Here is a 12,358-nt window from a genome sequence, read left to right as displayed (position 1 = left end):
CTGTCTCTCTTTCTCAAAGTGCTCCCAAACGTGTGGTGGTGGAATTCAGAGAAGGGGCGTAACCTGCAAGACGCGCCTGTCCGACGGAAGCCTGCTGGAGCTGCCCAACACCTTCTGCTCTTCACTCATGCCCGCCGCTCAGGAACAATGCCAGAACGAGGACTGCCCTCCGGAGTGGCAGTTTTCCGACTGGTCCCAGGTATTGTTCTTCCTCGATTGTAAAGAATTGACTAAGTGTACTGATTAGCGACCACCATTGCACACCTAATGGCAAGCACACCATCAGTTGTGTTTCAGAGCTAAGTTGCGTAACCCCTTTTAAAATCATATGTCCCTTATTGGTGCTGTTGTTACAGGAAAGGGGCAAAGGCCTTTGCAACATGACGTTCAACTACACCTCCTCCATACACATCACCTGCCCTGTCTGACTGTATATGTAGTTCCCCCACCTACCAGAAGGGGATGAGGGGGATCAGTAGGAAACCACATAATAGAAGGACTGCAAGAAGATTATCACCACCCCCTCACATATCTTAGCATGGCATCTACTATTAAATGTAAGTAATAAACAACAACACAGTTACAACACACTCGCCTTTCTGTGTTCCGCTAAGGAATCATTCATTCATCAGGCTTTATAATTTATGGCGTGTGTGCACAAAACTATATAGAAGGGATGCATGAACGAGTGAAGGCTTCGGAACTCATTAGAGTCTAATAAGAGATTACGGGGCCCGCTGGCAGGCCCGGATAGATGGTAACTCTGCGTAAATGTCATCTATAGGGTTACTGAATATCCAGGGACAATAAACACGAGCAGCACAACTGCAGAGCAATAGTGCAGCACTTGCCAATACACACACCTAGGCTCTATGACAATGCTTGAAGGAGCTGCCTGGGTAGCGGTTCTTTCTCCCAGAACGACACTCGATTTGGGCTTCGACGTTGCGGCTATGTCTACAGGCAAAAACCCCACACCTATTAAAGGGCACATCAGGGATACCTATATTCCAAGAAAAAACCCAAATAGAGCATCTGTTGGGTCCCAGGATTCCAAGAGCAACATTTACATTGTCCCAGCCTAACATTGAGCCCTGATGAGTTAATGAACCCCCTTGGTGATTTAAACAGGCGGTCTTAGCAGACCCTGTTTTTGAGATGAATATACTTGGCCATGTTCATTTGTTCTTTGACACACATGTTGGCTCAGTTTCCTCAACGTGTACAACATGGCAAGCATTCAAAGTATATATTCAAGGTATGGCCATCTCCACAGAGTTGGAAGTCCTTAAAATATTCATATAGTACTCAAAACGATTGAATTACACTGAAAGTTTTCTCGAGCAGTGACATCAACAAAATCACGGCTCTAGATTGTTGGTGGACATCAAATGTGCATTAGACTTAATTTAGACACGTTTCGCAAAAGACCGCGGACAGGGACAATAGAGGAATAAGAACTGTGCTATCCACTGAGCACATGTTATTGGTGAGAAATGACTCTGGTGAAGCGTGTTCTGTGAATTCGGATATTTTGGATGCATTCCCTATGCGCCAACGACATAATACTATATATTAGGATTCCAGATGTTGACCTAGACCCAGTTATGTCTGGAGAAAATCTGATATTGCCCTTAAGATGCAAGACGGAACCCTCAGCTAGTAGATTTCATTTGCGTTGGGAACCTCACTCAATTAGATACCTGGGCATGGTTGTGTCTGAAGGCCCTGCCACACTGTGTGATGGTGACGCACTGCAGCGCTGCATTCTATTTGGTCTTTACCCAGATCCCTGATGGTTAGGATAGCATTACCTTAAATGTTGGTGCTGCCTGAATTAGTATATCATTTTCTGAATGTCCCTTTGTGTTAGGCAATGCATTGTTTACTGCTCTGAATAGATGGTGACACGATTCCTTTGGAGCCGGGCTAGAGTGCGCATAAGAAAAGCAGATATGTCTAAACCGTATTGCCAGTGTGGTCTTCAAGCCCCCGATTCTGGGCTATATGGTTTGGTGGTTCAGTCTAATTTGATCACATATTGGGGTGATGATGCGGGGAAGTTTCCCCATGGTAAAGCAGAGGGGGCGGGAGCAGGCCAAATGAGTCTTGGTGCAGTTGAAGCTCCACGAAACGATGAAGGGCCCCGCCCCTTCAACCCATTGAACGCGACACTTGCTCCTTGGCAGAAATCAACGTAGAAGCTACATGTTAAAGATTTATACCGCAAAGATCTGACACTTTGGGGTGTTCTGGACATGCCCCCTACACTAGATACCACAATAAACGTGACATAGCAAGGGCTTGGTTTAGACATCTCTGTGATCTGCTCACAGGTGGGAAATGTATAAAACTAGCTGGAGTGCATGACAGGGTGGGTAGTGGGGCGCTAGTAACGCTGCAATATTTGCATATGTGCTCAGCTTGCAGTATTAAGTGGTCAACTTTCCCGATTGAGCCTGCAATGCACTCTTGTTTGAGCACACGGTGAACTCCCAGGCATGTTGCCATTATATATGTATGAGCAGTAGCTCAGGCACCTGTAAATAAAGCAGAGCAGAGATCATGTGATGAATGGGCCTCACATGTGGGAATATACATCAGTGATGAGATGTAGCCAAATCATGTGAAATGACTAAAGAAGTGCCATTCAATTCTACATTCAGATTCATCCAGTTTAAAATCGTGCATAGATCGCATTACACACCAGCAGTGGTAAAAAAACATGTGATGCTAATCTGAGTGCACCTTGTATGGGGTGCAAACTGCTTAGTGCGGAATATCCACACATGCTATGTCCATGTCCTGCACAGCATATTGCGGTACCGAAGTGAATAGTACATTTTTGCATATTGGATTTCTGCCTGCTAAAGGGGCTATTATGTATGGTTACGAGATCTAACGCGGGATAACAATAACAAGGGGGTCTATATTTCATTGATGCCATCAATTAATCCCCCTAAAGATATCTGGACTACATTATAGAACATATATGTTAACCCTAAGCACATTAGACGAGAATGTTGTAAGTTATGATACAGTATGTGATGTGATAAGGATGTTTTTGAAATTAGCGAGGTATTATTCATTTCTGTTATTCTAGCACTTGGGTATTATAGTGGCGTTTGCGATTTTTATTAAACATTTATTGTTATTAATACTTGTGTTCATTCAAGAGATTTCAAAGTGGTTGGCGAGCAAGAATGTCTTCTTTTTCATTTGAAAGACCCTATGCTTCAAAGTGTTGAGTTTGAATGTGTGTCTCTGGGTACCTCTGCTGAATATGATCAACCCATGGTCATTTTACATCTCAGTGCTGGGGCAACGATGTGATTCAATCCAAATGGCAGAAAGAAATAAAACTCTGTCTGCCTCATTGTGGGCTTGGTGGTAATTTGGCGGTAAATCTGATGAATTAACACCAGCATTGTGTGCTGTTACCAGCACTCTGTTCCATGGGCTTACCACCGGGATTACGAGAGGTGGTAGGGTGGTGTAATTCCCCATTTCTGGAGTGCATAGGACCCCATGGGGATTTTGTCAGATTTACAGCAGTAAATTTACAGCAGTAAATCTGCCGAATTTTGAAGGAACATTGGTCGATTTACTCCCAGCTTTTTTTCAGGAGTAGAATCCTACCCTTTTCCTCCTAACTGGGAATTTGTCTGTGTGGTAAAAACAGCAGTGATTCCGTTACCGTAAAAAAAAAAGTCCTGGTAATGTAATTGCTGCCACTTTTCTACTGCACCACCAAACTCGCGGTAAGGCACTTTTGTGTGGTTGTTCCACATAAACTTTCTTTTTAAGCTAGCATGGATCAAGAGTCGCTGTGTTCCTTAAGAGTAGAAGCTTGATGCATACTTCCATCTTGCAGGTTTAGCTTGTATCCGGGTTTCTTTGGAGAAGAAGTTTAGATGAAATGTTACATTTGCCTCTGCTTGTTGTAGAGGAGCCATGTGTTAGGGCAGAAATGAGTATGTTGCCATGTCCCTTGTATTGTCAAGATGTATACAATGAATTCAGGTCCTTGAACACACAAGAATAGCACTATTTTAACAATGCTTGAAATAAAATCCCACGTTTTTTTTAAAATTAAAATTATTTTATGAAATTACCTAAATATTATAAATAAATTGGTGTAGTCATGAAATGCAAAACCTCATCATAATAAAACTGCCTTATTTTTGGTCTTGCTAATACAAATAAACCATAGAATACAGAAATAATATTGATCATTCAAATAGACATTCATTCATATATTATCATCAGTGAGTGGCTACTATATATACTCCCACTTCACCATCACTACGCCCCAGTCTGTGGCAAACGTCCTGGTGCGTGAGTAGATGGCACCCCCACCTCTACCCGTTCAGTTTGTGTCTCAAGGCACTTGAAACCTACACGCTGCAAGCTGTAATGGTGTCCTTCACATTGTGCATCCTCACATGCATGCACAACTAAAATGCGCGAGGCCATCACACCCAGCTGCCTTTGGAACTTTACCGCAGTCAGGGGCATATTGGTCAAGAACCTCCTGGACAACATCCACAAGGATAAGATCCTCTCTGGCGGGGGTAAACCTTCCTTCCCCACCAATCCCAGATGAGGCCAATGTAGTCGGTGTGAAAGTAGATTCCTCCATTTTGATGGTTAGGCCCAGAGCATGTGCCAGCTTGAGGAGATGCTTGACTGATTCCACCAACCAGCCCAGGGTAGGTCCCTGAATCAGCCAATCACCAGGTATGGGTAAATATGGATCTCATGTTGGCACAGGTGAGATCCATCACCTTTGTAAAAACCCTTGATGAGGAATTCAGTCAGAGGGGTAGGACTTTGTACTGGTTGTGCATTTTATGGCTACTGAAACTGAGGTATTTCCTGTCTGGTTTAGAATTCGGCAGCGCCATGTATGCATCCTGTAAATCCAGTGCACACTGCCAGTCTCCTTCCTTGAGTGATGACAGGATTTGTCCCAGAGTAACCATCCTAAACCTCTCATATGAAAGATATTGCTTGAAATTGGAGTGGTTGAGTATAGTCCTCATCCCGCCGTTCTTTTCTTGGGCAGGAAAGAAAAGGGTGTGAAGAAGCCATCGGAAGGTCTCTCCAGACATGCCACCTCTAAGGCATCTATCCGCAATCATTTTTGCAGGCCCTCCAAATGATAACAATTGTTGAGGTGGAGGGGATGGAGGGAAGGGATGTGGAGTTTGTATCCACTCTGTATCACCAACCACGTCCATGGGCCCAATGTTATTTCCCTCCTTGATGAAAGGTGGAGGGATACCCATCTCCCTACCAGTGTCATGTGCTGCTTGAACTGAAGGGTGTCGGCCCTAAGGGGTACCAGACTTTAGGCTTCTCAGCCTGGCTGAAAGCCCAGAATGATTTAACAGTACAGGGTTTCTTCCTTGCTGGGGGTCTGGTGTTCTGTCCTCGTCTTCGTGTTCTAAGAGAGTGTGTCTTCTTCTTAGTTATTTCTTTATCCATAAAAGAGGGGGAAAGTGTCAGGCCATCGAAAAGGCAAGGCTCTGACCTTATCCTGGAACTTTGTTAATAGGGTGATGCTCGCGCAGGTCCAAGCCCAATCACACACCTCTTGCTGCTGTTCCCACTGCTCTGCTGTCGATTGTAGCATACCACATGCTACCATCCTGGCCTCCTGAATGCCAGAGCGGAATTGTTCCTTCCAGAAACTTCTGCTTGGATGCTTTGGCAACAGGCTCCCCTCCGTCCCCCGTCTCCATGGAAAGTGCCAAGCGTATGGAAGAAAAGGGACAGTACGTAAGAGAACACGCTAACAAGACTCCCTGCGTGTTTGTGAGATTAATTGGCCAAGGCTGCTTCAGGGCAGACATTTATTTTAATTATTCTGTCACATCTGAAACTCCTAAAAATCGGAGAACCAGATTCCAGGAGATCTTTGCTCTTTGAATGACAAACAATATTTATTTTATCTGTAGAGGGAAATAGCCCCCTTCACAATATGACATTTCTAAGGAAATAAAACTTCTAAATTCACCAATGGGGCCTTGACTGACTTATTTATTTCAGTTGTTAAATAGGAATCTCTTTGGACAAAAATCAGGATCAGATTCCAGTCTCTCTGGACGTTCTAGTTGATGCTGTTGCCCTTCTATCCTGAGTTAGTGACAGACTACTGCGTAACAGGTTATCTAACTCCCATCTCAGCCCTTGGATGCATGTAACCACCCATCCCAAAATCCGCCCCCTCCCGGTACCGGGGATGAATCTACATGTGCCCTGGAATGAGAGGTTTAGCTCCTAATCTGCACGTTTTCCAAGGCAGGCCGTGCTCCTCCTCCGCCATCTTTCCCTTTCTCCTCCCCTCTAATGCTTACAGAACCAGGTGTATGTATGTATTGGTATCTGGTCTTTCCATCTAAACACTTTGCATCTAATGCATTTTCTTAGGGGGTAAAGGGTTAATTTTTGTTTAGGTGCATTATAAAGGGTAAAAACGGGAGTAATGGCCCCCCACCCCCAAAACAAACAAACAAAAAATGCATTAGATGCAAAGTTTTTAGATGGAAAAAAATGTGATGGAATGGCATTAGATGCAATGGCATTAGATGGAAAGACCATAAATCAAATGTATTGTATGTGCGTAATTTCAAATTGTTGCCCATTAACTACCTTTATTCAGAATACACGAAAATGACAATTTGCATGGTCATTTCAACTTTTGATTCAATCGTATCAGTGTCATTATTTGGATATGTTGAAATACAGGGACTGTGTGGCGAAACATGGCACCTCCAAGTAGTGCATTGCAAGTAAATGCTATAGTAAATATACCCCAATATCCGTCTGCAGCTGTACCCTGAAAAATATCCAGGCGTGGCTTCCTCGGATACCTTGAAACAAAAAGCCTTTTACAAGACAACCACCAAATCCAATGTGTCCTTTTTTGTCCTTTTTTGTCTAATAGTGCTCGGTAAGCTGTGGGGATGGAACGCAGATGCAGAGTGCACATTGTAGGCAAATGATGAAAACGGGTGACTATGTGGTGCTCAATTCTTCAGCATGTCCAGATCCGCCCCGTCCTTCGATGGTCAGACCCTGTGCAGTGTCGCCTTGTACAAGTAAGTAGACACATTTTTGTTGTATCCCATACTCTCTTGTCTGGTGATTTCTTCCAAACACGCCCCTCATTGGGGGCTCTTTTCACGTATATCGAATGAGCAGTCCATTTTGGTCTAGGACTCCTTGGCCCAATACCGAGAGATTGGCAGTTTTCACCCCCTTGTTGTCACTGCCTCAGGGTCAGTTATCATCAGTGAAGCTCATATTATTTGCATTTGTAGAGCACACTTGCTGTTAGGCTTCTTGCACTGAAACACTGCTGAACCAAAGAACATCCAGGACAAGCCAGTGGCTTTAATTAGACACAGGCACATTTAGAATGTACTACCTTTTGCAATGTGCATGACATATTTATTTCCACTGCTAAGAAGCATCTAATGTTGTGTTTTCTGGATCTAATACTGAGTCTGCCTGTTGGGTCCCTTTCGTCTATGTGATTGGTGCCCTTTATTCATGTTCCATCAAACCATCGGAATTGCCCTCCTCATCCGATGCCCTAACTCTTCAGATCCCAGGAAATCAGACGTGAATCTCTGAATAGGGCACAGGTGCTCAATGTTCACCCACCATTTGTGTTTGTGAAGAGCTCCGGTTTCTTTCCAGGTGAGGGTGGTTCAGATGTTTCCGAGCACAACACAACAATGCCGATACATGAGTGTGGCCACATAACAAGGTGCCTACTGATGGCTGTGATGGGGTTGGGGGGCTGTGCAGAGGGGCGTTCCGGAGAGCACAAATGAGACTTTCTGGTGAAATCTCCCATTGAAGAAGGAATATGATGGATGTGTAGGGTGATGTATGGGGAGAACACATGTATGGGGACCCCCTCATTAAAGAGGGAAAGGATATTGTTGGTAACGTGGGGCAAAGCGCATTTGTCAAAAGGCATGTTAATGCATCTGTTCAGTGAACAGCAAACAGAGTTGTTGTTTCTCAATGTAGGGATTTGCAATCGGGAGTTTGGGTTGCATCAGCCCAGAAGGTCACTCAGAATCAGGACCTTCTGTGGATCCACCTATCACAGTGCTCCATATTGACAATTAGCACCCGCAGGAGAACTTTGGAATCCTGAGACCAAACAAGGATTGTATCTTTCAGGCACAATTCTGCAGTGTGGCCGTGGATCCTGTTGGCTCTCTGGATTCATGAGGTTCTCCGGCGGTCATCCACTCTCCCAAGCGCTTCAGCCGTTCCCACCCTACCCCACTCACTACACTGTTCAGACTCCTGGCCAAACGTTTCTTCCCTTGACGCCCCTCCCTTCAACCATAAACCAGACAAATTTTGCTCATAGAAACACAAAGCAGATTTCTCTCTCAAGGGCGCCACACATCCATTGCCGGTGGCCATGTTGGAAAGCAATGTTTGCACTAATATTACAGTGATTGCCTAACACCCAGCCGACCGCTGCACACCTGTAACCACTGGGCAATCAAGAAGTTGGTGCCTTATGCTCTCCTTAATGGCCTGGGTTTGCATTGGCTCTTAATTTGTGCGTCCGGACATATAGCTTCCCAGAATGCATAAGTGATGTATGGGTTTTGCTGTGCCTTGCCTCCTGCCGTGGTATATGTATCTTGATCCTTCCACTCTATAATGATGCTTTGTAAATGTTTTAAAGCTCGGAAGACATGCTAATATTAACTAGTCCTTGGATATCCATATTTCAATCAAAGTAAGACTTGCATATTCCTTTGTGATAACTGATGACAAGAATATTCAAAATGACTACACGCTGTAGAATGATCATGTTTGCCATAACATTAGTGAAAGACATGTCTGTTCTCAAGGTTGTCTATTTGTGGTGATGTTAACAAGATAGAGGGGACTCTGAACTGTTATTTTTCATTTTATTTGGTAATTATAATTTAGTTCAAGTTTTTAATAGCAGAACAATACATGATCTTTGCATTAAGACTGGATTGTGCCATCAAAAAACAGTTTGCCATTTTGGATTTAAAAAAAAATCTATTTAAAACTAAGGGTTCCTTTCTACCGCTGGCCGAGGTCCTCCCCACCACCCATCCAATGTTAGTTAGCCGCTCCCTGACAACAGTGTCATCTTGAGTACTGTTATGCTGCCCTTTCTGGATGCTGTAATCAAGACGTCTTACTTTATTGCATCTGTCCAAGTGGTAACCAACTCCAGGGTTAGTGTCAGTAGCACTGGAACTACATACAGCCTTTGGGTTTAGGCAGAAGAGGTGTAAATGGTCCTTCAGTATCCTACCCGACGTGTAATCTCTGCCGGCACGCAATTTGCGTTTTGACTTAGCAGGATACTGCATCCCGGCAATGGCAAGCCAGCTCTCTCACACGCTTTTATTTTTTTACAATTGTCGATACGCCTAAAAGAACTCTAACTGTACCGTTACACTCTCTACACAATATGGTGGCAGATCTAAACCGCACTCCCAATGGGCAAAGATCAGTCCAAATCGAACAAGCTGATTTATCTGTTGTCCTGCAGTGTAGGCATTGAGTGGCATCCTTAAAATGCCCCTGCACATTGTCATATTTTACAGTATTTCAGCATGTATACATTTGTTCAGGCTTTATAACCATTGTGTTGGTAATGTAGCGGAACATACAGGAACTTTGAAAAAAGGCATCAGCTTTGCAGGCTGGGTTGGAACTTCTCAGCCAGTGCTATACTTCAAAAAGAAAACGTGCTGTTATGCCCTAAATAGCCTACAAATGTAGCAACTGTTTGATTGAAATGTGCAATATTGTATTTTAAACAGATTGGCCATTTAAAAAATAAAACAAAATATTTAAAATAAGGGGTCTATTACAGGGAATTGTTAAAAAGGAGAAACCATGAGAAGGGGTTTGAACCTCTCTGCCAGTGCCCTACTTCTTTTCTAAGTGAAACGTGTTATTACCTACAATGAAAACTACTATTGGCTTCAAATGTGCAACTTTCTTTTCAAACATATTGACTGTGAGGAATCAACTTCTGGGACACTAGTGGTACAGGGATGAATATCGGTTTCTAAACCATCAATCAACCCCACACCTCTAGTACACCAGAAGGGATCAGAACAGAATGGAATACAAGTGAATTATAAGACCTCCTTGTCCAATTTTGGTAACGTGGCCGGGATGGCAGGCTTATCTCCGCAAGGTCATGGATCCTTAGTTAGTTGCAACACAACGAAAAAACAATTATGACCAAATGATAAAAGGGACTGCCCAGTCAAGGTTGTATAAAAATATCTCCTTTATTATTATCACAACAGAGAGTTCTAGCACACTACAATTACAACCCACACTGTAAAGGAACACAGAGGACAGACAGTTTTGCAAAGGAAAGGGATGAATTCTGGATACTGACAGGAGGGTCGTTGGTAAAGCAATCACTCTTACTGTTCAAGGTTATTTGGTTTCAACACCAAAGGGGTAAAGGGTCGTAACTGTCTCTGGGGGCCTTAAGAGAAGGACCAGGGGGGCAGAACCACAATGTACCTGGTGCTGAAGAAGTTCTTGGTGCTCAACAGCTCCGAGGCTGTTTTTTAGGGCACTTTGCAGCCCTTGAGACAGAGTTAGTGGCGGTAGACAGCTGCGGGTACCAGGCGGTAGGCAGTTCGGCAAGTGAGGCTGGATGGACATCTGCAGGCTCTCTGGCGCGGCAGCTCTGGGCCAAGAATCAGTGTCTCTGTCCTGGTTGGCCGATCTGGAATGCTGTTCGAGGTGTCTTGGATGTCTCTGGTGACTGCGGCGTAACAACAGTCAGCGGTGCAGCCGGATGCGATTCGAGGACTCAACTGTCTCGAAATTGTCCTTAAAAAGATGGACGCTGGATGATGCTAATGTGGCACTCCTGCTTGCTTCTTTGCAGGGCTTGTGTCCTTTCAAGGAAGATGGCTCAAAGCTCAGGAGGGTGTTAGCAGGCCACAGCCTTGTCTTTTGTGCAGAGACCATCCGGCACTTCCCACCTAAGAAGCTTGCTGTCAGAATCTAGCAGGGCATGCTGTGTGTTGGCTGGGTACCGTTTCTGGAGCTGCTGGATGGGTCCTCTGAGTCCGGTATCTCCCTCTGTACCCTGGGAGATGTATAGGGGAGTGATCCTACTTCCCTCTTGGTACTCCTGGCCTTCCTTCATGGGCAGAAGATGTAAGGCAGACTGTACCTTCAGCTTGGGTCAAAATGAGTCCTCCTTCTTATTCCTTGCAAAGTCTTCAGAAGATCTGCTAAGTGAGGGGTTCAGCCCTCTTTTAAAGACAAATGGTCTTTAGTGATTGGTGCAGGCTAAGCCCACCTTAATGAACCAATCCTGGGTTCCCACCAACAATCTTCTGTTATGCATGAGGTCAGACAAGGGGTGACAACACATACCCCACCCATCTTCCTGTATGTTTTAGATCAAAGTGTCTCTCTGGTTAACTGTGCTCTCTGTGACTCTTGATTAAAGCGCAGGTCTTCCTTGAAGTATGTGGTAGTAGCAGACTTCCTGTCTCCTCCAAATCACATCCTCTGCCCCTCTGAATGGGATCTGCTCTGAGGGACACTGCAGTAACTGCTGGACCCAAATTCGAAATTTGAAGAATTTATAACGCGCACACAACAAACTTAATCGTGTCGTGGTGCAGGTGATAACATATAATGGGGAGAGACCATAATCATAATATAAACAGATGGCACATAACTTGAAACAAAAGCTAGCAATCACTGAGCTTACTTAAATAGATAGGTATTTAAGCCTGCTCTAAATCTCAACAGAGCAGGTGCCTGTCTTAGGTTCAATAGAAGACTATTCCATAGTCTAGGTCCGACAACTGAAAAACAGCAATCTCCTCTTGATCTATCATTTGTCCTAGGAATAACAAGAAGAAGTTCATCTTCAGATCTGAGGCTTCGAGTTGGTCGATATCGCTTCAATTTATTAATCAGGTAAGCCGATGCCAGCCCAGTCAGACATTTGTAGACCAGACACCCAATTTTGAATGTAATCCGATCCTACACCGCCAACCAATGCAGTGATCGACAGAGACCAGAAATATGGGTGTTTTTGGCTACATCCAAGACCAATCTAACACCCGCATTTCGTGCATTTTGGAGCCAATGGATCTGATTGCCCAGTATTCCAGCCAAATGTCCATTGCAAAACGTTAAATTGGAATTGACTAGGGCCCTGACCACCACAGCACGATCAGTGATAGGTACATAGGGTAGTGCCTGACGCAAAAAGCGGATGTTATAAAAAACAGATTGGACTTTGGCTGAGACCTGGGCACTACATCCCAGGTCA

At 44.3% G+C, this 12,358-nt stretch overlaps 1 protein-coding gene across 1 annotated transcript in view; it reads left to right on the top strand.

Annotated features, from left to right (window-relative positions):
* The window catches only part of ADAMTSL1 (ADAMTS like 1), a 941,617-nt gene that overhangs the window by 602,258 nt on the left and 327,001 nt on the right, over positions 1–12,358 (top strand). The window contains exons 17-18 of the mRNA XM_069625973.1: positions 20–199; positions 6,953–7,106. Coding sequence (XP_069482074.1) covers positions 20–199; positions 6,953–7,106 — 334 coding nt within the window. The remainder of the gene's footprint in view (positions 1–19; positions 200–6,952; positions 7,107–12,358) is intronic.

The sequence above is a fragment of the Ambystoma mexicanum genome, chromosome 6p, assembly GCF_040938575.1.
Source record: "Ambystoma mexicanum isolate Mex_15411 chromosome 6p, UKY_AmexF1_1, whole genome shotgun sequence".
In the NCBI taxonomy this organism is placed as follows: domain Eukaryota; kingdom Metazoa; phylum Chordata; class Amphibia; order Caudata; family Ambystomatidae; genus Ambystoma; species Ambystoma mexicanum.
Note: the sequence above shows the minus strand (reverse complement) of the source record. Positions and strands in the feature narration are given on the sequence as shown.